At 44.1% G+C, this 27,943-nt stretch overlaps 1 protein-coding gene across 1 annotated transcript; it reads left to right on the top strand.

The window, feature by feature from the left end:
• The first annotated feature begins 186 nt into the window (after positions 1 to 186).
• ATG14 (autophagy related 14) lies at positions 187 to 27,943 on the top strand. The gene is made up of 10 exons (XM_034768693.1): positions 187 to 419; positions 8,995 to 9,057; positions 9,200 to 9,242; positions 9,659 to 9,740; positions 18,055 to 18,292; positions 20,067 to 20,296; positions 20,768 to 20,885; positions 21,882 to 21,972; positions 22,077 to 22,162; positions 27,257 to 27,943. Exons 1-10 carry the CDS (start codon positions 208 to 210, stop codon positions 27,564 to 27,566), a joined length of 1,473 nt encoding a protein of 490 aa, XP_034624584.1. The 5' UTR covers positions 187 to 207; the 3' UTR covers positions 27,567 to 27,943.

The following is a 27,943-nucleotide window of genomic DNA, read 5'->3' as shown; positions in this document are numbered from 1 at the left end:
GCCTGCCTGCTTGCCCCCTTCCCTCTGCCTGCCTGATTCCTCAGCCCCCGCTTGCCCCACTCACTCCTCCCCCCCGCTTGCCTGCCCCACTCTCACTCCCCCTCCCCGCCTGCTTCACGCCCCCTCCCCTCGGCCCCGCCCCCTGTTCCCAGCATGCCCGCGCTTGAAAACAAAGTCCCACGTGAGCGGCGGCGCGGCGGGCCCGTCATGGCGTCTCCCGGCGCTTGCTGGCCGCAGCCGGGCTGGCGGGGGCCCGGGGTCGGGGCCGGGCCCGGGGCGCTGGGCGAGGAGGACGCCGAGGGGCTGTACGTGGCGGTGGAGCGGTGCCCGCTGTGTAACACCACCCGCCGCCGCCTCACCTGCGCCAAGTGCGTCCGCGGCGGGGACTTCGTCTTCTTCGACGGGCGCGACTCCGAGAGGTGGGGGCGGCGCCGCGCGGCCCGGCGGGGAGATGCGGGGACGGGGGGGTCCTGAGCTCCCCCCGGGGCGGGGGTCCTGAGTTCCCTCCCTCCGGACTGGGGAGATGGGCGGGGGGTCCTGAGCTCCCACCGGACTGGGGGTTCTGAGCTCTCCCCTCCGGACCGGGGAGATGGGGGGGCGGGGTCCTGAGCTCCCTCCCTCCGGACCGGGGAGATGGGGGGGCGGGGTCCTGAGCTCTCCCCGGGCCGGGGGTCCTGAGTTTCCCCCGTCCCGGATGGGGAGGGGGGTCCTGAGCTCTCCCCAGGCTGGGGAGATGGGCGGTGGGGGGGGGCGTGTCCTGAGCTGGCCCCTCCAGGCCGGGGAGATGGGGAGGGTCCTGAGCTCTCCCCAGGCTGGGGAGATGGGCGGGGGGGGGGGTCCTGAGCTGCCCCCTCCCGGCCAGCGACAATGGGAGGTGGGGGTCTGAGCTCCCCACGGGTCGGGAGATAGGGTTGGAGGACGTTGAGTTGCTCTTCCCCCGGCTGGGAAGATTGGGGGGGGGGGGTCTGGGGGCTCTTCAGCTTCCACGCCAGCTGGGATCTTGAACTTCCTTCCCCCACTCAGGAGATTTGTGGGGGAGGGGGGGTCAGAGTGGGAGGGATTGCAGAGAGATGGGGCTGTGTCCGGGGTCTTGCGTTCCTTCCTTCCTTCCGCCCGCTGCGGAGATTGTGCAACATTTGTCAACAGATGCATCTGATAACAAATGCCATGACATACCACTACGAAACTAAGACAAATGGAAATCTATTTAAAAATATTCAGAGGTGGAAACAAAAGTATAGTAGCCTATTTGAAATGCACACATGTGTGGAGTTTCAAAATTCTACGGTAAACTGGTAAAATCAGACACCTTGTTTTGTGTGAGCCTTATATTTATCCCTTTCCATAGAAACTGTTCTTATCTTACATGTTTTTAAATTGTCCAAATATTGTACTGTTCACTTAAAAAAAAATTCAGACCCAATAGTTCCTTCCTGCAAAGAGCTGGCTGGATGGCAAGGTTATTTGAAAAACTATTAAGGCTGCAAACAATGTTCTGGTTTAACTATGCACTTCCATAATATATTTTCAACTATTGAGGCATCCTACCTGCTACAAGATGACCATCTGAGATTCCCGAGAAATAGTCTGCACAGCACTGTCTGTCTGAAGAATTGTCCCAATTTTTGGCTTTTTTAGCTGAGGCTTCATTAGCAGCTGCTGTGTGTGATTTCTTGAACTGTTTTGGGAAGGTGGGGAACATGTTTGTATGCTTGGGTCTTTACTTTTGGCTGAAGGATACCAAGTACATTTAATGTAAGACTGGTCAAGGAAATTAGCATCTCTTCTTAGCCGACTGATCTTAAAATCACAATCATGTCACTACTTGCCACTTGACTCAGGATGTTCTACTGACGTTTTAAATGTAAAAAATTTTCTGTAGATATTGACTCACCCAGATTTGTACTAGCGCATAATCATATGCTGGACCTTTCATGTAGCTAAAAGTGACCCTTTCTCCAATATAACTTAAATGTAGAAAGTCCACTTATGACCTGGTCTGCAAACTGATCCACATAATGGAACCCGTATGCCATTTAGTCGTAATGAATTCTGTGGGGCATGGGTTACAGGGAGCCCCGTGTTAACCATCTTGAAGGACTGGGGCTTTAGTCTGATCTCTGCTCTTATTAGTGTCATAGAACTACAAACTGACTATATTTTAGCTTTCCCAAAATAGATGGAAACTAACATTTGTTTAAGGCTGTGTAGGGGTTACCCACAGCGTCTGTGATTAATCTCATTTTGTGAGTCTGGAACTTAAATGGGCATTTGGGGGCTTCTATCCTTTTTCTAGCATCAAGAGTTCGACCAAGACCAGAAAACTCCGCTGCAGCCTTTACTATAGAGTGATGGCTGTCCTTCCATAATTGCTAAGGCTTCAGAGGTTTATCGGATACCAGTCTCTTTGAAAGTGGCTATGAGAAACAAAGGTGGGGGGGAGCCCTTTTGGATGTTCTAGAGCCAATGCTCTGATGAAAAGCCCAGCTGTCCTTTCCATTCCCATTTGATATGATGGGTGCTGAGATTTCTGCCCTAATGCTTTCTCTGGACCTTACTTGGAAGTTCCATCTTCCTCATTCATCTTTGGCCAGACAGAGTCTTATAAATTTGAGCTATGTCCTTCCAACTGCTGGAAGTGAGGAGGAGTTTTGTCTTGTCTCCTCTCCTCTCTCACTGCCTTCTAGTTGCATCTGTGGAGAGATCTCCACTACTCTACTCCTCTAGCAGCCTCCATTTTGGGGGCCGCCTTCCCTGCTGAATACCCCCAGGGTCTATGGCTGCTTGTAGCTTTACCAGACACCAGCATGACTCTCGAGTTTCACTGCTGTGCACAAGGTTCTGAGTGGCAGCTGTTCTTTAGATAAATCCAGTCTATTTACACAAACACTGAGCTCACAATCCAGGATTTGTGTAGCCATAGGGCCACCATACAACAGCTTCTTCTTAATCCATTACATAGCATTAATGTGAATTCACCTCTGTAGCAGGAGACTGAAGGGTGTGAATGTAACTTAATAATTCTTGTCATTCTTTTTTTATTGTAAGATTAGTGGGATACCATCAACTGCAAAAAAATCACACTTTTCTGTCTGAAAATTTGTACCTACTATTGTTACAAGTAACACCTAAGGTGACTAACTGAAATATTCTAGAAAAGCAGTCTTTATTTTAATTTCTGCAATTGAGAGCATTTTGTGGATTGTTTCTTTCATTGTTTCCTCTTTTTATTCAGTTTTTGCTGTTTGTGTGAGTCTTTCACACAGCAATGTGGTGGCGCGAGAAGGATTTTTAAAAAATGTGATCACATAAATTGGCAGAGATACTCCAGAGCAGTGCAGTCACTGGAAGTACTTTTAACTTTTTTTTTTTTAATTGACTAGATTTCAATTCGTGTCCCTTTTTTAGGATAACCAGCTGTCCCAATTTTATCATGACAGTCCCAATACTTGGAGCTTTTTCTTCTGTAGGTGCCTGTTGCCCACCACCTCCTGTCCTGATTTTTCACACTTGCTATCTGGTCACCATAGCCTTTATTATTATTAATTATTAATTTATCATCTATATTGAAGTAGTGCCTAGATTAGTGTAGCGCCAGCAATTTGTTCAGTGCCATACAAGACACACAGATGGCCCTTGCCTTGATCATATCAGTCCTATGCATGACCTGGGTAATTCAACTTCAGGATTACCCGTGTAATGAAAGAGAGAGGAGAAGTGTACCTCATACAAGCTCCAGACCTGCTTTACATGAAGTTGGTGACACTTTTCCTATTCTTTTCAACTGGAGTAGGATTGGGCCCACCGTTTGTATTGATTAAACACATTAGTGGAGATTTGGAGGGGGGGGAGGGCTGGTGGGGTAGAAGTTAAAAAATAAATGTATCGCTATTCATTCCAGACTGTGGAATTATTATTAGTTTTCCTATACTCTAGAGTATTTAGCATTATGAGCTATTAGTCACTTTTCATATTCCAGCACTGAGCTTCATATCATTTTAGACTGCTTTGTGCTGGAGAATATTATACACTAATTGTTAAACTATAATAAGATTGAAGTTGCTCATATGTCTGGCAAAAATTACATATAATGGTAGCTCACCCTGGAAGATAATGCTCATCCTTGATGGGAACTGTCATACCTAATTTTGAGTGTGAGTCTGAAACTCTATGTAGGTTAATTACTAAAGTGCAATCATAATTAAGACTGATGTGTCCGGAAGTACTCCAGTAATATAAATACCACCATCCTTCTTTCCATTATTCAATAGGGCATCTTGGCATGTTTTAAATCCATGCCAACACCTTTACGTTTGAGCATGGATGATTAATTTTTCTGGGAGTTAACCAAATCTGTCAATCAGATAGCTTTGCAATGCTGTTTACAGATGACAAATGCTAAAGCCAAGAATTAACTTGGGTGTCTTAAGCAAGTACACTTTCTGTAAGTCATGGTTTATGGTTAAGGCCACATTTTAGTAATGGGTATTTTTAGTAAAAGACATGGACAGGTCACAGGCAGTAAACAAAAATTCACAGCCTCTGACCTGTCCATGACTTATACTACATACAAGTACTCCTGCGGTGCTAGGAGCTGAGAGGGAGGGACATGTCACTGCTTCCGGGGAGCCTCCCAAGATAAGCGCCACCCAAAGCCCTCACTCCTTCCCAAGTCCCTTGCCCTGAGCCCCCTCCCACACGTACCCAAACTCCTGCTGCTGTTTGGGTGGGGGGCGGTGGCCCGAGACTGCCCCAGCAGTGGCCGGTGAGGCTGGCCCAGGAACTGCCCAGGCTCCTCAGGCAGCCCCTGGGTCAGTCGCACCAGCTGCTGCAAAAGTCAGAGGTTCTGGAAAGTCTCAGAATCCGTGACCTCCGTGACAAACTCGCAGCCTTATTTATGGTCAGATACAGTGCATGTTTGGAAGTAATGAGTGTTCCATGGTTAGAAGGAGGAAACTCAAGTAAGATGGGCCATTCCTCCATTCTGATCTGGCAGTCAATATTTATACTGTACTTGTATTCAAAATACAGTTCCTTTAATAAGCAGACAGGTCAACCAACTGACTGTTGTTTTGGAAACTAAATGATCATTGCTTTCTGGCAAAAGAGACCTTTCATTTTACACCATCTATTTGGCAGCCTAGAATGCTTGTTTGCCAGCTTGTCAAATAATCTATCATTACCTGACTTGGAAACAATAAGGGCAATGTATGTTTATTTGTTTTAAAAAAAAAAATTCTCTTGTGACAGTAATTCTGCAGGTATTCATTTGCTATTTACTGGAAACTTACAGGCTCTGGTTGAAAATACAAAAACTGAAACATAATAAAAATTTGCATTACATTTTTTGACTGGGACAAAAAATCTTTTTCCTTTTCTCATATTAAATATGGACTTGGTAGGTATAGTCTTCTTCCAGGATGCATGCAACAAGAGGAGAGTACATTTCCCAGTAGTTGAAGTAGAGATAAAGAATTACATTTTGTCCACATCAGAAGTTAGTGGTATAATTAAGGAATTTAGTCATTATTAAGTAAAAAGAGTCTATTACTTATTTATTTAATACTTAGAGCCCCAATCCTGTAAACCTACACATGCTTAACTTTGCATATTTCAGTGGGACTACTTGTGCACACAAAGTTAAGCATATATGTGTGTGCATACAGGATCAGGGCCTGTAATATCTGTGGGTGCCAATCCGGGTCAGAGTTCTATTGTGCTAGGCTCCATAAAATACATACAAAAATATCTTCTTTGCCCTGAAGAAAAGTGACATACGAAGAGGGATACAATCAAATGTACACACTAATTATAAACTGTGTAGGTTTTTATTATAACAAATGGATACAGTGACAGCTCTCCCGATCAATTCCCACTTTTGTCATTGCTGTTGAGCACTTACCAGTTAATAAGTGCTCTTTTCCAGTTGTTTCTTTCTAATGATTGCTGACACTAGAGAAATAATTCAGAGGAACGTATACGTAGAGAAACCTGTCTGTTGGTACTTGAAGCTAGAAAAACCTTCCTTTGCTTATAGATTTAATGTACAACTTTAGATAGTCTACATCTTCTCAGTTACATGTATTAGGAATATCTATAACTGTTCATTCAAAGTTACACTAGTTTCCTTCTAAACTAAAATTGTGTGTGTGTGTGTGTGTATATATATATATATATATATATATAAATATATAAAAATAACTGATTTTCTTTATATACATTAAAATTAGGAGCATATTGAAGGGATGGCACTTTGTGTTTTGAAGAAACCTGCTAAATAAATCTGTGTGAACTCCTTGACGTTACTGATGGAGTGGGTGTGGTAGTCTACAATTTTTGCTGCCTTACATTTTGTTCATTCCCCTCCTAGTGTTAGTTCCCCTCTGAAGTTGGTTCCAAATACTTAACCATTTGTCTTCATTTTCCCTAAAGTGAAACACATGATTAGGGCAATGAGTTTTGTCAGATTTCCAGCACTGTTTTCCTTTTTCCATCCCTGTTAATCTAGTTACAAAAAATACAGAATTGCCATAAGCCCTCTATGCATGATTGCTGGGCAGCATGTCCTTGGACAAGTTACATTTAGTTATAGCCAAAAGTCAGAGTTACAGTAGGCCTGTATATTTCTCCAGGGTAAACATAAATCTAGTCCAATGCACCTTGTGTAATTTTTTATGATCTCTAGTAGATTGGGAATGTTCAGAAAGGATGAATGTGCTGAGTTGTGCAGGTTGAATGCCAGTAATACCACATTCCTCAAACTCATGATCTGCCTCTAGCTTCCGTAGCACCTCCCGTATTTTTCTTAGAGTATAACACATATTTGTTTGACTAAAAATATTTCTGCTGCCATTTTACTGTGTGAGTCAGTAGGAATGCTGAATAAACTCTATCTAAACCCACAGTTACACTATATCTGTGAGCTCTCAACCCTCAGCATTTTAAAGCAAGCCTTACACGGTTCCTTTGTCTCAAATCAAATCCACGTAGTCAGGCAAAGAAACACCCCAACTTTCTAACCTGTCAAGGATTAACTTGCCCTTGGTCCTTGATCCTTTGAGTGCTTAGCCTATGTTTAGACCAGGGCAGCTTTGTGAAGTGTAGGTGAGATCTGTCACTAGCTTGGAAACCTGACTACAATGTTGGAAACAGTAACCATAATTTTTTTTTTTTAAAGCGACAAAGTGTCCTGTGGCACCTTATAGACTAACAGAAGTTTTGGAGCACAAACTTTCATGGGTGAATTTCACCCACGAAAGATTATGCTCCGATACTTTTGTTAGTCTATAAGGTGCCCCAGGACACTTAGTCTGGATCTGTAAAAAGCGACAAACACGGCTACCCCTCTGATACATCATTTTTTCCCCTCAAACTAGTAAAAAGTTGCTTTTCTACTATAAATCCATGGCTCCCAAACTGTGGTCTGTGGGCCATAGAAAGCTGGCTGGATGCATGGTACAGGCTCCTCCCTTTGTTCCAAAAAGCCTCTGCAGGTGTCCAGATTCTTCAGTGTAAAGGCGAGGAAGGCCTCTCAAGCCAGCTGGCTGTGAGAGGGTGGCATCTAAGTCTTCTGATTGGGGATAGGGCTGTGGAAGAGCAGGAGAGGAAACAGGAACCTCCCTCAGATCTGGACACAGCAGTAAGAATGAAGGTGCCAGGCACCAGCAGAAGAATATTTAAGGTAGAATGGAATGAGGCAATCAGGTAGTATAGCAGGAGGAGGCTGGATACGGTGTTTAGAGGAGAAAGGACGTGGTGAGAGAAGAAGAGGAGGCCCAAGCAAGCGAAAAGCTTGCTTTAAAGACAGCTAATCTACACCAAGAGCTTAGTAATATTACTTTTCCATGTATGTGTTTGCTGAAGTTGCCAGAGGAATGAAATACCAACACAAGTGGGAGGAGAGGTGGCCCAGGCCACATAGAAAACTTCTGATCCTCTATGGAATTATCTTCAGATTGGAATGCTAGCGTATGGTGCCCAGTGGAGGTGTGGGGCAGGATGGGTACAATGCCAAATCAGATATCTGGGAATAAGTCCAGTATCTGCACACAAACTGAAAACTAGAGATTAACCCCCCCGCCCCCTCCCCTTTTTTTTTTTTTTTAGTAACTCCCCTAGTTATTGCTCTTGCTACTCCCCTATTAACTCTCGGTTCTGTGTCTTCATGGTTGTTGTAGGCATAAGGTATGAAAATTTGCTTTTCATATATAGCCTTTTAATATCAGAATAGACTTGCTTAACTAATTCACTCAAGGCCTATGAAACGGTGTTCTTTTTAAGTTCAAAATTTCAGAAAGACTTTTTGAGTTCCATTTATATCTTAAATGACTGGAGAGTTTTTGAAATTTCTATGAGGTGGTTTTTTTAAACAAAACTTATTGCTGAATAATAAACCTTTGAGAATAGTTGTCATTAAGGATAATGCTGACGGGGCTTGATGGCAAACTAGCAGATGTTTCTGCAGTGTATGGGTTCTGTTCATATTACAGTGTGTCCTAGGATATGTCTACACTGTAATCGCTGGGTGTGTAGACCTACCCAAGCTAGCTTTAACCTAGCTAGCTGGCATCCTGAAGCAGTGAAGCGACAGCAGCACATGCTTCAGAGCGGGTTGTAAGAGCCTGCCCGGAAACCTGGGTAATAATGTGGGCTCTAGCCCTGCGAGTAATTACCTAGAGTTCCAGGCGAGCTAGTACAACCCATGCTGAAACACATGCTACTGCAGTACTCTGGCTAGCTAGATTAAAGCTAGCTCAGGTATGTCTGCATGAGCTGCGGTTGCATCTCATGGTTGCAGAGTAGACCTACTCTTAGAATTCTGTAAGGTTTCAAATGAATTTAGCCATAACTTCCTGAGATTAAGACAAACAATTGGGATTTAGGTGCTCTTAAACTTCAGGTCTCTTATTAATGTTTCAGATAGCTTGCATTATCTCATTGTATAAAATACTTTGTTCATAACATCAGTAAACAAATTAATCTATTCTCTTACAGGTTTTTAGACAAGAAAGAGAGGTTAAAGCATCTTAAAAACAAACAGAGTGAATTCCAAAACCAGTAAGTTATAGTTTAGTTTTTGGTAGTGTTGTCATTGGTTGATTACAACAATTTTAGATAAAACATTCTCTCCAACCTCTTGTATTTGCCACATGTAATCATGACTGTCAGCTAATCTTCAATTATGATCTTTTTCCCATAGTGTTTTAAAGGCTATGGAAGGGAAAAGGATAACTGATCAGCTGGTGAGTTATTTGAAGTCTACAGTAGTTTTCTAACTCTTTGTATTCCTAGATCTTTCAGATTATTATTTCATTTTAACTTGGAGATGGTGTTGTACTGCCTGCCTGCCTGAAAAACGTGATCCTAACAAAACTGAAATTGATTTTGGACGCACAGAATTTTCAAAACTACCAGTATTCATCATTTCTGGTTATGTATTTAGTCAGTAACCATTTGATTTTGCATGACTTTACTGTAGGAAGGTTCTGTTTGCTTACGGCATTCTTCTGTACAGAGATGAGACTATTTGAAATTCTTGGGATCTGACTTTGTTAAAAATATCTCAGTCCGTCTGAGTTATAGCTGTCGGTGTTGTTAATATCAAGGTGATGGATTCAATTTAGTTTTTGTCATGCAATCACTGCATGTTCTTTTTCAGAGATGGAAAATAATGTCTTGCAAGATGAGGATTGAGCAGCTGAAACAAACCATTTGCAAAGAGAATGATGAAATGACAAGAAGTAAGTAGTGTCTATGTATCTGCCAATTGTAATACCTGTATTGTTTTGAAGAGAGAGCATCAACCAATGTAATATTGAGTTTTAGGGTATGTCTACACTACGGGATTAATCCGAATTTAGATAATTCGGATTTGAGATACAGGTTGTATAAAGTCGAAATGAGTGCGGCCACACTAGCACAGTAATTCGGTGGTGTGCGTCCAAGTACCGGGGCTAGCGTCGATTTCTGCACCGTTGCACTGTGGGTAGCAAATCCATAGCTATCCCATAGTTCCCGCAGTCTCCCGCGCCCATTGGGATTGTGGGTTAAGATCCCAGTGCCTGATGGGACAAAAAACATCGTCGCAGGTGGTTCTGGGTACAGTCTCACTTCCTCCCTCCCTCCCTCCCTCCCTGCATGAAAGCAACGGACGGCAGACAACCATTTTCGCGCCTTTTTTCTTGGGTGGGTGAACACTGCAGACTCCATACCACGGCAAGCATGGAGCCCGCTGAGGTCAAGACAGCACTCATGAATATTGCAAACACCTCGCGCGTTCTCGTGGAGTTTATGCTCAGCCAGGACCAGAAAAACGAGGAGAGGAGGCAGCGGCGGCGGCAGCATGATGAGGACATGGACACAGACATGGATACAGAATTCAGTGAAACCACAGGCCCCGGTGCTTTGGAGATCATGTTGTTAATGGGGCAGATTCTATCCATGGAACGCCGATTCTGGGCCCGGGAAACAAGCACAGACTGGTGGGACCGCATAGTGTTGCAGGTCTGGGACGATTCCCAGTGGCTGCGGAACTTTCGCATGCGTAAGGGCACTTTCATGGAACTTTGTGACTTGCTGTCCTCTGCCCTGAAACGCCAGAATACCAAGATGAGAGCAGCCCTCACAGTTGAGAAGCGCGTGGCGATAGCCCTGTGGAAGCTTGCAACGCCAGACAGCTACCGGTCAGTCGGGAATCAATTTGGAGTGGGCAAATCTACTGTGGGGGCTGCTGTGATGCAAGTAGCCAAAGCAATCACTCAGGTGCTGCTACGAAAGTTAGTGACTCTGGGAAATGTGCAGGCTATAGTGGATGGTTTTGCTGCAATGGGATTCCCTAACTGTGGTGGAGCAATAGACGGAACCCATATCCCTATCTTGGCACCGGAGCACCAAGCCACCGAGTACATAAACCGCAAGGGGTACTTTTCAATGGTGCTGCAAGCACTTGTGGATCACAAGGGACGTTTCACCAACATCAACGCGGGCTGGGCGGGAAGGGTTCATGACGCTTGCGTCTTCAGGAACACTACTCTGTTTAAAGGGCTGCAGCAAGGGACTTACTTTCCGGACCAGAAAATAACCGTTGGGGATGTTGAAATGCCCATAGTTATTCTTGGGGACCCAGCCTACCCCTTAATGCCATGGCTTATGAAGCCATACACAGGCAGCCTGGACAGGAGTCAGGAGCTGTTTAACTACAGGCTAAGCAAGTGCAGAATGGTGGTAGAATGTGCATTTGGCCGTTTAAAAGGCCGCTGGCGTTCATTATTGACTCGCTCTGACCTCAGCCAAAGAAATCTCCCCATTGTTATTTCTGCTTGCTGTGTGCTCCACAATCTCTGTGAAAGTAAGGGGGAGACCTTTATGGTGGGGTGGGAGGCTGAGGCAAATCGCCTGGCTGCTGATTACGCGCAGCCAGACACCAGGGCGATTAGAAGATCACACCATGAAGCGCTGTGCATCAGAGAAGCTTTGAAAACCAGTTTCATGGCTGGCCAGGCTACCGTGTGAAATATCTGTTTGTTTCTCCTTCATGAATACCCTCCCCCTTTACTGACTGATTTTCTGTAAGGAACCCACCCTGCCCCTTCCCCCAGCTTTCTTTCAAACCAAATAAAGTCACTATAATTTAAAAATCATTTATTCTTTATTAATAGATTAGAAAAAGAGGGAGGGAACCCGGGTGGTATTTGGGAGGAGGATTGCTGGGAAGGAAAAAGCCACAAAGAAAAGGTTAAAAAAATGACAGCCTTTTGCTTGGGCTGTCCACTGGGGTGGAATGGGAAGGTGTACGGAGCCTCCCCCCCCGCGTTCTTACACGTCTGGGTGAGGAGGATACGGAACATGGGGAGGGGGGAGGGTGGAACAGGGGCTGAAGCGGCAGTCTGTTTTCCAGCAGCCGTTCCTGAACCTCCACCAGACGCCGGAGCAGCCCCAGCGTTGCATCCTTCATCCTCTGGTCTTCCTGCCGCCATCTCTCATCTTGATCGTCTCTCCTCTCCTCACGTTGGTCCCTCCTCTCCTCACGTTGGTCCCTCCTGTCCTCACGTTCACTGACTTCTTTCCTATACTTTGAAACTGTTTCCTTCCACTCATTCAGATGAGCTCTGTCACTCCTGCTGGATTGCATAATTTCAGAAAACATGTCCTCCCGCGTCTTCTTCTTACGACGCCTTATCTGTGATAACCTTCGGGATGGAGGAGGGAGGCTTGAGGAATTTGCAGCTGCTGTAGGGAGGGGAAAAAAGAGAGAATTGTTTTAAAAGCTACATTTTGCAGAACAATGCTTATACTCTTTCACGGTGACCAACACTGTTCACATTACATAGCACATGTGATTTCTGTGCAAGGTCGCATTTTGCCTCTTAATGCTGAGTGCCTGTGGCTTTGCTGCTAGAGATCAATCACAGGTCTGGGCAACAGAATTCGGCTTGCATGCGGCCATGGTAAGCTTCAGCGCCGTCCGTGCTTTCCAACATACCAAGCATAGCTTGTAGAGTGCTGCAGAAGCCTGGCCAATCTCAGCCAGTTGGGGGGGGGCAGTGTGGTGGTGCTTGTCTGGGCCCCTTCAGGCAAGTAGAGTGCTGCGGTTTTTCTGTTAACATTCAGCAGCACCAGAAAACAAACTAACCCTGCAGGAAGATCCCTGCAGGCACCAAACTACCCACCCCCCCCGCCGCCGACCCCCCCCCCCCCCATGAATTCTCTGGGATGATCACAGTACCCTCCCCCCACCGCGTGGCTGGTAACAGGGAAGATCCCTGCTAGCCAAACGCGAAAAACTAACTGCAGGGAAGGATTTATTTTCCGCCACAGGCAAACAGCCCAGTAGGAACGGCCACCTCTGTCCCCTTAATTAAGTTCCCGTATTTCAACCAGGTTACCAGGAGTGATATCACTCTCCTGAGGATTACACAACAAGATAAAGAACGGATGTTGCTTGAATGCCAGCAAACACCGGGACCATACGCTGCCAGGCTTTGTCAGGCAATGATACCAGATTACTTGCTGCAAGCATGGCGTGGTCAAGTGTCCTACCATGGAGGAGGGAATAAGGATGCACTGCCCAGAAACCTTCTGGCAAGGCTTTCGGAGTACCTCCAGGAGAGCTTCATGGAGATGTCCCTGGAGGATTTCCGCTCCATCCCCATACACGTTAACAGACTTTTCCAGTAGCTACAGACTTTTCCAGTAGCTGAACTGACCGCGAATGCAAAGTCAGGCAAAGTAATCATTAAAAACTGTTTGCTTTTAAAACAAGTTTTATATTTTAAAAGGTAAACACACCTGAGGTCCCTTCCATGGGGTCAGAGTCTTGGGTACTGGCTTGGGAGGCTTGGGAGGGTACTTCAGTCAGGGTGATAAAAAGATCCTGGCTGTTGGGGAGAATGGAGTGCTGTGTGCTCTCTGCAAGCTCATCCTCCTCCTCCTCCTCCTCCTCCTCTACCCCCTCGGCAGAATCCTCAGGCGTCGAGACTATCCCCGACCCAGAATCCACGAACAAAGGTGGGGTAGTGGTGGCAGCCCCCCCTAGAATTGCATGCAGCTCGGCGTAGTAGCGGCATGTCCGTGGCTCTGACCCGGAGCGACCGTTTGCCTCCTTTGTTTTTTGATAGGCTTGTCTGAGCTCCTTGACCTTCACGCGGCACTGCTCAGAGTCCCTATTGTGGCCTCTCTCCATCATGCCCTTGGAAATTTTTTCAAAAGTTTTTGCATTTCGTCTTTTAGAACGAAGTTCTGCAAGCACTGAATCCTCTCCCCATACAGCGATCAGATCCAGTACCTCCCTCACGGTCCATGCTGGTGCTCTTTTTCGATTATCAGCCTGCATGGTTACCTGTGCTGATGAGGTATCTGTGGTCACCTGTGCTCTCCACGCTGGGCAAACAGGAAATGAAGTTCAAATGTTCGCGGGGCTTTTCCTGTCTACCTGGCCAGTGCATCCGAGTTCGGATTGCTGTCCAGAGCGGTCACAATGATGCACTGTGGGATAGCTCCCGGAGGCCAATACCATCGAATTGCGGCCACACTAACCCTAATTCGAATTGCTAAAATCGATTTTGGCGCTACTCCGCTCGTTGGGGTGGAGTACAGAAATCGATTTAAAGGGCCCTTTACATCGAATTAAATGGCGTCGTTGTGTGGACGGTTACAGGGTTAATTCGAATTAAAGCTGATAAATCCGAATTAAAGTCGTAGTGTAGACCAGGCTTTAGCTTAAAAGAAAAAAGTGACTTGCCAAACCCTCCCCTCTTAAACCTGATGTGTGATCTTATTTGGGAGATCAATACAGGAAGGTCTATTGGAAGTGGGGTGATCTTTGTTAATCACTTTTATGTTTGGGTTTTAATTAAAGTAGATATGTATTATTCAACTGGGGGGGATGTTAAAATCCTTCTGGGACAGCTTGAATGGAGTAAATGTTTAGCAACCTATTCATCTTTCAGCTGTATCTCCAAGAATGGCTGCTTCCCGAGCTTGGTACTCCTGACCATTGCCGCTATGATATAGAGTATCAAACAGCTCGTGAGCTGCTCTAAATTTCGTGTAGTTATCAGTGAACATTAGCCCACATCAGGTGCCTGATTTGTAGCCAAATCCTGTAGTCCTTACTTGGGTGGTACATCTCTCACTGGAGTCAAAGGGGATTTTGCCAGAGTAAAAGATGCACTTTAGCCTTCTGTATCTTTCATTTTCATGATTTGATGCAGATGGGAGATTTGCAGTGTGTCAGGTTTCAGGAGACCGCGTGAAACACTGTTTACATTTATGAGTGCTCAGCTCAGTTTTAGTCTGCTCGAGGCTTCTCTAAATGTCTAGCTCACAGATCGTGCTCAGATTTAAAAAAACGTATTAGCATAGTCACTGCTGTACTAACAACCTCATTTGCATAGTCACCCCTAAATTAGTAACTTGACACCTATTCTTGCACGCAGATCCCAGAGGATCTCATTCAGGGGGCTGTTAATGAAATCTAGCTCCCATCTTGAAATCCCTCCCAGATGGAAGAGAGTCCTCACGGCCTCTTACGGAATTTGAAGTACTTTTGACCTTGGAACATGAAATTCTTCAAGCTTTCAGAAATGAACATTAATTTTCAGAGATGCTGAGCATTTGTTTTTCCCGTTGACTGTGATAAACTGGGGTGATCAGCCCCTCCGAAAATCAGGCCCTACGCTTTTAAAATATCTGCAGGGACCATCTGCCCATGAGGGGAGGTCAGGATGGCAAGTGTCATAGGAGGCTCAAATACCTGACACACATTCTATGGGACAGTTACTAGTGTGGCTGTGTTTACGTTGGTTAAGCAGTGCAAACGGGACGTCATGCTAGTCTGACATAATTTGGGGGACACTTTTTAATGTTTGTATAAACCTGGCTCGGGAGGTGACAGACTCATAGACTTTAAGGCCAGAAGGGACAGTCAGGATCATCTAGCCTGACCTGCACATCGCAGAGCACACAACCTCACCTACTCACTCCTGGAATAGGCCCATAACCTCTGGCTGAGTTACTGTAGTTCTCAGATCTTGATTTAAAGTCTTCAAGTTACATAGAATTCATCATTTATCAAAGCAGCAAGTGACCCAGGCCCCAAGCTGCATAGGAAGGCGATCCCCCCTCCCTGGGTCTCTGCCAGTCTGACCATGGGGGGAAATTCCTTCCTGACTCCAAATATGGCAATCAGTTAGACCCTGAGCATGTGGGTGAAACCTACCAGTCAGACACATGGGAAAGAATTCTCTGTAGTAACTCAGAGCCCTCCCCATCTAGTGTCCCATCTTTGGCCATATTTGCTAATAGCAGTTGTGGCTAGGCCATGTGCCATTGTGGGCAATCTCATCACACCATCTGCTCCATAAACTTATCAAGCTCAGTCAGATACTCCCCTTAAGTCATTATAGCTGGTCATTTTAACAACTTTTCAACGTTTATTTTTTTTCAATGTTGGAATAGCTAAAAAAACATTGGTACATCCCCCTCCTTCTCTCTTTCACGTCTTACTGTTGACTCTAGTGCAAGACAAAGGCTGAATTTGTAACAAGAAAGTAGCTCTCAAAATGCAGTGCACATATGTAAACGTGGAATTTTTTCTCCATCTGTTTTTATTATTATTTAAAAGGTGTGTTTGAGAGATCTGATCTAAATTGTTATTAGAGGTTGTGTTGATGGTATGAGAATGTTTGAAGTAAACTGTCTATGGTGGTGAATAAAGATTTTCTGCACTGGTGGAGCAAAAAGTCAGTTTTCCCAAAATTCAGTCAAAAGTCCATTTTTCACCATTTTGTAAAGCTGAAAGCACTCTAGACTGGATGGCCAAGTGAAGATTAATTCCATAGTTTCCAAAGATTGGACTCATTGCTTGTTTTGTGCTCTAATTTTTCTATAGGTCAGCAGTTTGAATGGTCTGTTCAGGTATTTTTGTGATGATCTTTCTAACACACAGAGAGTTTTTTAAATAATACAATGCAGCTAATTTTAGTAATAAACACCATAGGGAATCTGTTCTTTTCCCACGGTATTATCACTCCAGAATCTTCTGTGCTTCACAAGCAACATAAATTATAATAAAATGATGTCAGGACTCAGTCCTGACCAAATAACTATCCTGTGCAGGATAGCATTCCCCAAGAAACTAAGAAATGTCTCCAAAATTATTTAAATTACTAAAAAATGAATACTATGCTTCAGTATAAAGAAAACCTGGCTGATGTTATTGCTAATGAGACCATAGACAGTGAAATTTATTGTCATCTGAGGGCTATTGTTTTAAATATTAAAGGCTTTTCCTTTAGTAAGCTAATTTAAACGTGTCTGAGAAGCCTCTTCTTTAAAGATTGTGATAATCATCACTAAGTCGCCATCACCATATGTTTGTGAAAGCTCTTTTCTGCAGTGAATGATTTTGTTAACAGGTGTTCATGAAGTCAAGTTTCTGAGGCGTGGTGTGTCTGATTCACGCTGAATACAGGCAGCTATAGTAATTGAGGGTGCTAGCATGTTCTAGTTTGACAGTATACGGTGGTGTTCAGTGCTATCCTTTGCAGTAATACAGGCTTGTTGTGTTGGGATCCACATATCCTGAGCGAGCATACACACTGTGACAAGCCAAAGAATAGGTACCAATGCAAAGGTGGATGGCACAAACTCTAAACAAAGATGTGATCCGCACTCATTTTGCATGCAGCAGTGTGCACCATTTTGGCCAGCGTCATGCTAATTTCTACATTTAATCTACATAAGTAAAAATGTTTACACTAGCTCATTAGTTCAATTGGGAGAGCGTGACATTCCTGCTCAAAGTCCAGAAAATACTTGGACAGAAGGTATAGAAGAAGCTCAGAGTCGATTTCAATCTGTTCTTTATAGACATTCGGAAAAGTTGTACCACTGATAGGTTGTACCACTTAGCAGGGGGGAAACTGTTAAAGAATTTGAAAAATAAGCTGTCATATATCTGGTTTTCTATAAATATCAGGAAGGGATCCCCTTGCCCCTGAGTATTCTCGGGGGGTTTGGTCTCTGAAGCATCGGAGATAGGACACTGGATGGTGTAGACCAGTGCTCTAAGGTAACACGGAGCATTCTCTCTCTCACGTGTTTGGCGGGCTGGCTCCTGCTCACAAGCCCAGCGTCTAACTGATCATAATATGTGGGCCCAGGAAGGAATTTTCCCCCCAGCTGAGATTGCCAGTGACTTTAGGAATTTTTCTCCTTCCTCTGCAGCATGGAGCATGGGACACTTACTGGGATTATTTAGGTGTATTTCACTTAATCAATTCCTGGCCTCATGCATTGGTGCACCTCAGTCCCTCCTATTCTCTGCCTGTGACAAATAATAGTTCAGTGTCCTGTGGGCGATAATATTTTGGTGTAATTTCGGTTGTTGGGTTAGTGTTCTGGTGCTGGCTGGTGTTGGTGGCCTGTGATATACAGGAGATCAGACAAGATAATTGGGTGGTCACTTCTGGCCTTAAACTCTGACTCACCTTCCATATGAGATACATTACATCATTCATTTTCCAAGGATAACTCCTGCTGTTATTCTCATAGACTCAGAGGGGCTTCTCAGAATTAAAGATGAGAACCAGAAGCTTTACCGCAGGGCTCAGAGGCATCAGGAGAAGAAAGAGAAGATCCAGAGACATAACCGCAAGCTCGGAGACCTGGTGGAGAAAAAAAATTACGATTTGAGAAGCCAACATGAACACTTGGCAAATCTTCGACGGTCACACATACTGGAGCTAACGTCTGTCATTTTTCCCATTGAGGAAGTGAAGACTGGCATGAGGTATGGAATACAGAATTTTTTTTTTTTAGGGTAGAAAACTGAACACAAGTTGATAGATTTGCTTTCTAAGTATTGGTCTGTATCTTGTGGTCCTAATAAAACAAACTGGCATATTGGGGACTGTGACCGGGGTCCTAGTGGGGAGCCAGCTGTGGTCACTCAATTGGGGTGAACTGCAAAGAACGGGGCAGACAGTCCCCATAAAGCTGGTGGATATTCCACTATTCACCAAACCAGCACAAAACAACTTCTTTATTACCTTACTTAGTCCAAACAACACAGTTCCCTTAAAGTGATCCAGCCTCAGGCCCCATCCACGTACCCACTTCAAATATGATGAAAAATTCTGTAAATCTTATTTCATCATATAAAAGAAAAGGTTCTACCAATCCCAAAGGATCAGACACATTACCGCCCAGGTTACTGAATATTCCACATCTTACCCAAATACACGCTTACAGCCAATTCTTATTAACTAAACTAAAATTTATTAAAAAACGAGAGAGAGCGAGAGTATGGCTAAAAGATCAATATACCTACAGACATGAGTTCAATCCATTGGGGGTGCAGATTCATAGCAGAGATGGTGAGCTTTGTAGTTGCAAAGAGTTCTGAAATAGTTTATAGGTTACAGTCCAATTTCCAAATCTCTCATTCAGGGCATACCAGCATAACTGGGACCTCAGTCTTGCGACTCAAACTTCCCCTGATGAAGTCTAAGCAGATCTGAGATTACAAAATCAGGATCCCAGGATCTTTTATACAATTTCATGTCTTTTGACAAGTTGGAATTCCTCAGGGAACAAAAATTAATTGACTTTGAAGGAGGTCCATCACTGGTATTTAGCTAGACGAATTAACATAAGGCCATTTGCTTCTTCCTCCACCATTCACAGTACATGTCAAAGAGAGATGAATACTGAGATATCCCATGTTTACAATTCATTTACATGATAGGATGTTCTTTTGACCTCTGATTATCAGAATACAGCATAGACAGGAACTGTTGATTACATTTTGTCCACCCTACTCATACATATGTAAATACACAAAACCACAAACATTATCTCCCCACATGTCTTTTTGAGGGTTATTTGTTTTGCAGGATGTTTAACCCTTTCTAGCCATGCATCACAGGAACATAAATAGTAAGTGGATTGTACACTTCATTTTAACATTATTTTCTAACATTACATTCTAAACTTCTTTCTTTTCCAAAACAACTTATTGTATATTTTAATACTTGGCCAGTTATGAACGCTTCGCCCCTTAGTAGGAAGTCATCACATAGGCCCCAACTCAGCAAGGTATTTAAGCATGTGCCCAAAGGACATGAATAGTTCCATCAATGAGAGGACCCATGTAATTAGTCCGGCACGTACTTAAGTGACATGCTGAACTGGAGGCATGGGCTGGGCTGTGGAATGGCCAGTGCAGCCTTTGCAAAGCTGGCTGCTACAAGTTCCCATGTTCACCCAAAGAGTTGGACTGTGTTTGTTGCAGTAGATCTGTTGAACAAAATAAGGAAAGTTGAAACTGTGTAAAAGGAAACGTTATTGACCGATCAAATAAAACATACTGGAAGATTTAAATAAACAAAAAACTGGGATCTTTGATCAGAAGATGCAAAGAAAAGTTATCCTGGCAGCAGAGATTTTTTGCAAGTTATTGTTTCAGGAATTTTGCTGTCTTTGATATGTGGCTAAATGGCTGCCAAACCCATTGCCTGTATTAAAGGGCTCTAAAAACCCTGTGTAACAATGTGTTTTTTCAGAGACCCTGCAGATGTTTCTTCTGAGTGTGACAATGCCATGACCTCTAGCACTGTGAGCAAGCTTGCAGAAGCCAGGAGAACTACGTATCTCTCTGGGAGATGGGTGTGTGATGACCACAATGGGGACACCAGCATCAGCATTGCAGGGCCTTGGATAAGTCTTCCTAATAATGGAGACTATTCAGCTTATTACAATTGGGTGGAAGAGAAAAAAACTACACAAGGACCAGGTAAGAAGCAAAGTCTTATTGACTTTCTCAGTGATCTGGCTCAGTCTGTAGAACTTTAAGTTGTGCAGCCAGCAGAAGGCACTTCAGGACTGAGACCTCCCCAGATTGTTTTGTGCAGATTTGTAGCTGCAAATGAGCCATTTCACCTTAGTCCTAAAGAGATGAAGGATTGCTCATAAAGGGATCAAATCTTTGTAATTCTCGTCTGGTGGGGAGACACTAGTGAGATACGTCATAGAAGAAAAGCAATGTCAGTTGTTGTTAACGTGGTTTACATGCTGTAGAGCAATTGTAACAATTATTCCAAGAATTACTGTTTTCTACCAACTCCTGGCAGCCTTGTTGTGACCGAGAGTTGGATTCCCGAGGTTCTGAATACCCATAAATGACACTGTCTTGGGTCTGTTTCATTAACAGATCAACCTGGATATGATTAAAGCCGTATTGGAATGATTTCTTGATTTCTTTTAGATATGGAGCATAATAATCCTGCCTATACCATCAGTGCTGCATTGTGCTATGCAACTCAACTCGTTAACATTTTGTCTCATATACTTGATGTAAATCTTCCCAAGAAGTTGTGTAACAGGCAAGTAGTTCCACATTTTTAAGAAGCTGAATCCCTGACTACTTTTGACCTGACTTTAGACCTGACTTTAGTTCACTCTTGTTCTGTGCATATATCCTACAGGAAGCTGTTACCTGGGCTGGCTGGTTTGTAATGGCTTTACGTTTACATTTTTGTGCAACTTACTTGTCTTTGGGAGGGTAATAGGAGCTTAGAGCCCAGAGTTTTCGGGATAGGTCGGATTTGCAGCTTTTCACTACAAGCATTCAGTGACTTCAATTTAGGAATGAAATATGACATAGAATTAATATAGTACTTCTCATCCTAAAGGAACCCACAGAGCTTCAGTTCTATGGCCCAATTCAACAACTTAGTCATGTGACTCAGTACTAGTCATGCTGAGAAAGGGCTGCAGCATGGAGCTGGATAATACGCACTGCCCCACTACAATGCAGCCATCTCTGGGGTGGGGAACCAAACCAATGGGAAGCACTATGCAAACTCCACATTTTTTTCAAAAGTGCCATTGAGTCTTTAATGTCTGTGCAGAGCAGATGGGCTCCATATCCAGCAGACTGTATGGAGTTCAGTTTATCTACCTAGGCCGGTGAGGGCCCAGTCAACCCTGCAGAGGTCTGAACCAAAAGCCACAGAGACGTTTTCAGTATTTAAAGCTAGAGGTTTAGGCTGCTAAGAGAAATGGGCCTTTCTGTTGTCCTAACTTACCCCTATTGAAGCCAATGGCAGTATTCACTGGAATAAGCTTGGCAGAATCTGGCCCCCAATGGGTGTTGTCTGGTAAAAAATAGTGAGCTTGCAAGGTGAGGATGTGTGTTCTCACAAATGCTCTAGACACTGGTGCTATGATTGATTTAAACAAATGTTTAACATGGGGGTGTTTATGTGTACGCATATGGTGATAAGCCAAGGCAGAGTGCTATGAAATAAAGATCAAGTTCCTGACTCAAAACAATATGAACAGCTTTTCAGTTTGTGTGTGTTTTCTTTTTTTAACAGTGAGTTCTGTAGCGAGAACCTCAGCAGGCGGAAGTTTACTCGGGCAGTGAAGAAGCTGAATGCCAATATCCTTTATCTTTGTTTTTCTCAGGTCGGGTGAATACATATTTAGATTCTTTGAATATATTTTAAAATAACTGGAGTTATAAGGATCCTCCAGTAACTAGTTTTTTTCCTCTCTCTCCCTTTTTCTAGCATGTAAATTTAGATTTATTGCATCCACTACATACGCTCAGGAACCTTATGTACCTGGTCAGTCCAGACACTGAAAACTTGGGCAGGTAAATAGATGGAACATTTGTGTCTTGTCTCCATAATGTAGAATTTCTTTTTAAATTTGAAAGGTTTGACTTATCATGGTTAGTATCACTAGAAGGGGCCGTGTGCTGTGGCTGGCAGTTGGAAGCTGTGAGCTTCAAAGGAAGGTCTGAAGGCTAGAAGCCTCTGGTAATTGGCTGAGCCTTAATCAGTGGGTGGGGCATTCACCCAGGCCAGGGCTTTATAAAGCAGCGCACAAGCGACCAGGGAGCTTTTGCGACCAGGGGTTGCTAACAGGGAGTTTGGAAGGGGAGCAGGAAGAGAGCATGGGTCCCTTGTCGGTTCTATCTTATACCCTTTATTCCCCTTAAAACCTATAGCCCACACTACATTCAAAACTTCTTGCTTTAAACAACTTCTTCATTAAGTAGGAGAAAATGCAGGCAGAAGCCCAGCTGCAGAGTGGGGGGCTATCCAGTTTATTGCACTGAGTGTAGCATGTATGATTACCTGCCCTGTGGGCGGGTGGCGTATCTGTGCATTCGGTGCAAGGAGCTCCTGGCCCTCAGAGACCACATACGGACTCTTGAGGCAAGGGTGGCGGAACTGGAGGAGCTAAGGGAGGCAGAGAGGTATGTTGATGAGGCTTTCCGGGACACTGTAGAATTGTCCCACCTCCGGTCAGACAGCCCCTGCGCTGTTGAGGAGGATGAAAGGCCCAGGGAAGCAGAGCAGTCAATGGGAGCAGAGGGAAACCTTCCCATAGTTGGGACCCTCCTTCCAGACGGTGCTGGGGTTGTCTCTCGCACTAAGGTTACCTCTCCAGGGGAGGGAACTCCAGTTGCTAGGAAAAGGCAGGTATTAGTATTGGGAGATTCGATCATTAGAAACGTAGATAGCTGGGTTTGTGATGACCGGGAGAACTGTATGGTGACTTGCCTGCCTGGTGCAAAGGTTGCAGATCTCTCAAGGCATCTAGACAGACTTATGTGTAGTGCTGGGGAGGAGCCGGTGGTCGTGGTACATGTAGGTACCAATGACATAGGGAAGGGTAGGAGAGATGTCCTGGAGGCCAAATTTAGGCTGCTAGGGAAGAGACTGAAATCCAGGACCTCTATGGTGGCATTCTCAGAAATGCTCCCAGTTCCACACGCAGGGCCAGGTAGCCAGGCAGAGCTTCAGAGTTTCAATGCGTGGATGAGACGATGGTGTAGAGAGGAGGGGTTTACATTCATTAGGAACTGGGGAAACTTCTGGAATGGGGGGAGCCTATACAGGAAGGATGGGCTCCACCTAAACCAAAGTGGAACCAGACTGCTGGCACTAAACATTAAAAAGGTTGTAGAGCAGTTTTTAAACTAGGAGATGGGGGAAAGCCAACTGCTGCAGAGGAGCATGTGGCTCGGACAGAGACTTCTCTTAGGGGAGAGTCTAATGATAGAGAATCTCCAGGTTACAGTCAGGAGCAGAGGATGGAAGAGGATAAAGTAGGGGCCAGATCAGATGATAAACATTCACATAAAAAAGAATCTGATATATCAGAAAAGGGCAGATAAATAAACAGTGACAAGCTTTTAAAGTGCTTGTACACAAATGCTAGAAGTCTAAATAATAAGATGGGTGAACTTGTGATAAAGGAGGATATTGATATAATAGGCATCACAGAAACCTGGTGGACTGAGAGCAATCAATGGGACACAATCATTCCGGGGTACAAAATATATCGGAAGGACAGAACGGGGGGGGGGGGGAGAGGGGCACTATATGTGAAAGAAAATGTACAATCAAATGAAGTAAAAATCTTAAGCAAATCCGCATATTCCATAGAATCTCTATGGATAGAAATTTCATGTTCTAATAAGAATATAACATTAGGGATCTATTATCGACCACCTAACCAGGACGGTGATAGTGATGATGAAATGCTAAGGGAAATTAGAGAGGCTATCAAAATTAAGAACTCAATAATAGTGGGGGATTTCAATTATCCCCATATTGACTGGGAACATTTCACTTCAGGATGAAATGCAGAGATAAAATTTCTCAATACTTTAAATGACTGCTTCATGGAGCAGCTGGTACGGGAACCCACAAGGGGAGAGGCAACTCTAGATTTAGTCCTGAGTGGAGCGCAGGAGCTGGTCCAAGAGGTAACTATAGCAGGACCGCTTGGAAATAGTGACCATAATACAATAGCATTCAACATCCCTGTGGTGGGAAGAACATCTCAACAGCCCAACACTGGCATTTAATTTCAAAAGGGGGAACTATGCAAAAATGTGGGGGTTAGTTAAACAAGTTAAAAGGTACAGTGACTAAAGTGAAATCCCTGCAAGCTGCATGGGTGTTTTTTAAAGACACCATAATAGAGGCCCAACTTCAATGTATACCCCAAATTAAGAAACACAGTAAAAGAACTAAAAAAGAGCCACCGTGGTTTAACAATTATGTAAAAGAAGCAGTGAGAGATAAAAAGACTTCCTTTAAAAAGTGGAAGTCAAATCCTAGTGAGGCAAATAGAAAGGAGCATAAACGCTGCCAAATTAAGTGCAAGAATATAATAAGAAAAGCCAAAGAGGAGTTTCAAGAACGGCTAGCCAAAAACTCCAAAGGTAATAACAAAATGTTTTTTAAGTACATCAGAAGCAGGAAGCCTGCTAAACAACCAGTGGGGCCCCGTGATGATCGAGATACAAAAGGAACGCTTAAAGACGATAAAGTCATTGCGGAGAAACTAAATGGATTCTTTGCTTCAGTCTTCACGGCTGAGGATGTTAGGGAGATTCCCAAACCTGAGCTGGCTTTTGTAGGTGACAAATCTGAGGAACTGTCACGGATTGAAGTGTCACGAGAGGAGGTTTTGGAATTAATTGATAAACTTAACATTAACAAGTCACCGGGACCAGATGGCCTTCACCCAAGAGTTCTGAAAGAACTCAAACGTGAAGTTGCGGAACTGTTAACTAAGGTTTGTAACCTGTCCTTTAAATCGGCTTCTGTACCCAATGACTGGAAGTTAGCTAATGTAACGCCAATGTTTAAAAAGGGCTCTAGAGGTGATCCCGGCAATTACAGACCGGTAAGTCTAACGTCTGTACCGGGCAAATTAGTCAAAACAATAGTTAGGAATAAAATTGTCAGACACATAGGAAAACATAAACTGTTGAGCAATAGTCAACATGGTTTCTGTAAAGGGAAATCGTGTCTTACTAATCTATTAGAATTCTTTGAAGGGGTCAACAAACATGTGGACAAGGGGGATCCAGTGGACATAGTGTACTTAGATTTCCAGAAAGCCTTTGACAAGGTCCCTCACCAAAGGCTCTTATGTAAATTAAGCTGCCATGGGATAAAAGGGAAGGTCCTTTCATGGATTGAGAACTGGTTAAAAGACAGGGAACAAAGGGTAGGAATTAATGGTAAATTCTCAGAATGGAGAGGGGTAACTAGTGGTGTTCCCCCAGGGTCAGTCCTCGGACCGATCCTATTCAACTTATTCATAAATGATCTGGAGAAAGGGGTAAACAGTGAGGTGGCAAAGTTTGCAGATGATACTAAACTGCTCAAGATAGTTAAGTCCAAAGCAGACTGTGAAGAATTTCAAAAAGATCTCACAAAACTAAGTGATTGGGCAACAAAATGGCAAATGAAATTTAATGTGGATAAATGTAAAGTAATGCACATTGGAAAAAAATAACCCCAACTATACATACAATATGATGGGGGCTAATTTAGCTACAACAAGTCAGGAAAAAGATCTTGGAGTCATCGTGGATAGTTCTCTGAAAATGTCCAGCACTGTGCAGAGGCGGTCAAAAAAGCAAACAGGATGCTAGGAATCATTAAAAAGGGGATAGAGAATAAGACTGAGAATATATTACTGCCCTTATATAAATCGATGGTACGCCCTCATCTCGAATACTGCGTACAGATGTGGTGGTCTCATCTCAAAAAAGATATACTGGCACTAGAAAAGGTTCAGAAAAGGGCAACTAAAATGATTAGGGGTTTGGAATGGGTCCCATATGAGGAGAGATTAAAGAGGCTAGGACTATTCAGCTTGGAAAAGAGGAGACTAAGGGGGGATATGATAGAGGTATATAAAATCATGAGTGATGTGGAGAAAGTGGATAAGGAAAAGTTATTTATTTATTCCCAAAATACAAGAACTAGGGGTCATCAAATGAAATTAATAGGCAGCAGGTTTAAAACAAAAGGAAGTTCTTCTTCACGCAGCGCACAGTCAACTTGTGGAACTCCTTACCTGAGAAGGTTGTGAAGGCTAGGACTATAACAGAGTTTAAAAGAGAACTGGATAAATTCATGGTGGTTAAGTCCATTAATGGCTATTAGCCAGGACGGGTAAGGAATGGTGTCCCTAGCCTCTGTCTGTCAGAGGGTGGAGATGAATGGCAGGAGAGAGATCACTTGATCTTTGCCTGTTAGGTTCACTCCCTCTGGGGCACCTGGCATTGGCCACTGTCGGTAGACAGGATACTGGGCTAGATGGACCTTTGGTCTGACCCGGTACAGCCTTTCTTATGTATGTTCTTATAAGATGGGGGCAGAAAATAAACCCATGCTTCTTGCATGGCCACACGGAACAGTACAATCAGGCTGAGCAAATACATTTATAAATACGGGCTCCTGAGTTCCACCTATGAGTTTGTCCTAGTTCTTGTACAAGGTGGAGATCTACAGTGGGTAACTTCATATTGGACACATCCCAGTATATTTAATTTTATATTGAGCTAGCTTTAAAAATTAAAACCGGCTGTTCTGTAGCAGTCAGAGACTTCCACCATCATGGCTGTTGGTGAATAATTACTGTGCAGGTTTTTTAATGTTTCAGAGTCCAAAGCAGAGCACTGTTAGCAATTCCTCCCTCTTCATTGCTCTGTAGACCAAAACTTAAATATCACGTACCATTTCCTCAGCATACATTGTCATCACTGAGTATTTCTCTCAGCCAATTAATAAAGAGACATGGTAATCATGTAATATAGCTGATATACACTCTTACTTGGCCGTGATCTGCTTCCCAATGTACCCAAGATGTAGTTCCGCTGCTGTTTTCCACTGTGGGGGCTGATGGGATTGTGTCGATGCATTCATAGGTCTGGGCCATTTGAAATAAGTGCTGATCTCGAAGACTCCATGGAGTTTGTGGATCCCGGTGCTGCTGGTGAAACGGATGAGAGCGGAGACGAGCACGTCAGCGATGAAGAGACTGACCTAGGGACAGACTGGGAGAACCTGCCAAGCCCTAGATTCTGCGATATCCCCTCTCAGCCGGCAGAGCTGTCACAGAGCCAGAGCACGCAGGCCTCCCAGGCTAACGCCAGCAGCAGCGCAGGCGGAATGATCTCTTCTGCTGCGGCCTCCGTGACGTCCTGGCTCAAGGCGTACACTGGACACCGCTACTGAGCGCCTAGGCGGGGTCCCAGGCCTCGCGGAAGGAATCTCCCCCAGCAATGCTGTAGTAACCCTCACACGCTGAGTTAAGTAGGGCCTGGAGCGCAAACGGTCAGACTTTAATTTTGTAAACCGGAAGAACCTTTTTATTTACCCAAGATGACGGTGATGGTGACATTTTGCAGATTAGCTGGATCTACACTTCTGACTTATTCCATAAGGGCACTTGCTGCCTCTGAATTCTGTCTACATTGTTGAATAGTGAAGAAAAAGGACCCTGCAGCCCTGTCCAGATTTTTACTTCCTAAAGTAGATTTGGAATACTTGGATCAGGGGCAAGGATGGGGAGAAAGCTGCTAAAAATTCAGATGGGACAGTGGTGCGCAAAC

The sequence above is a fragment of the Trachemys scripta genome, chromosome 4, assembly GCF_013100865.1.
Source record: "Trachemys scripta elegans isolate TJP31775 chromosome 4, CAS_Tse_1.0, whole genome shotgun sequence".
Classification (NCBI taxonomy): domain Eukaryota; kingdom Metazoa; phylum Chordata; order Testudines; family Emydidae; genus Trachemys; species Trachemys scripta.
This window is presented reverse-complemented; position numbering and strand designations above follow the sequence as displayed.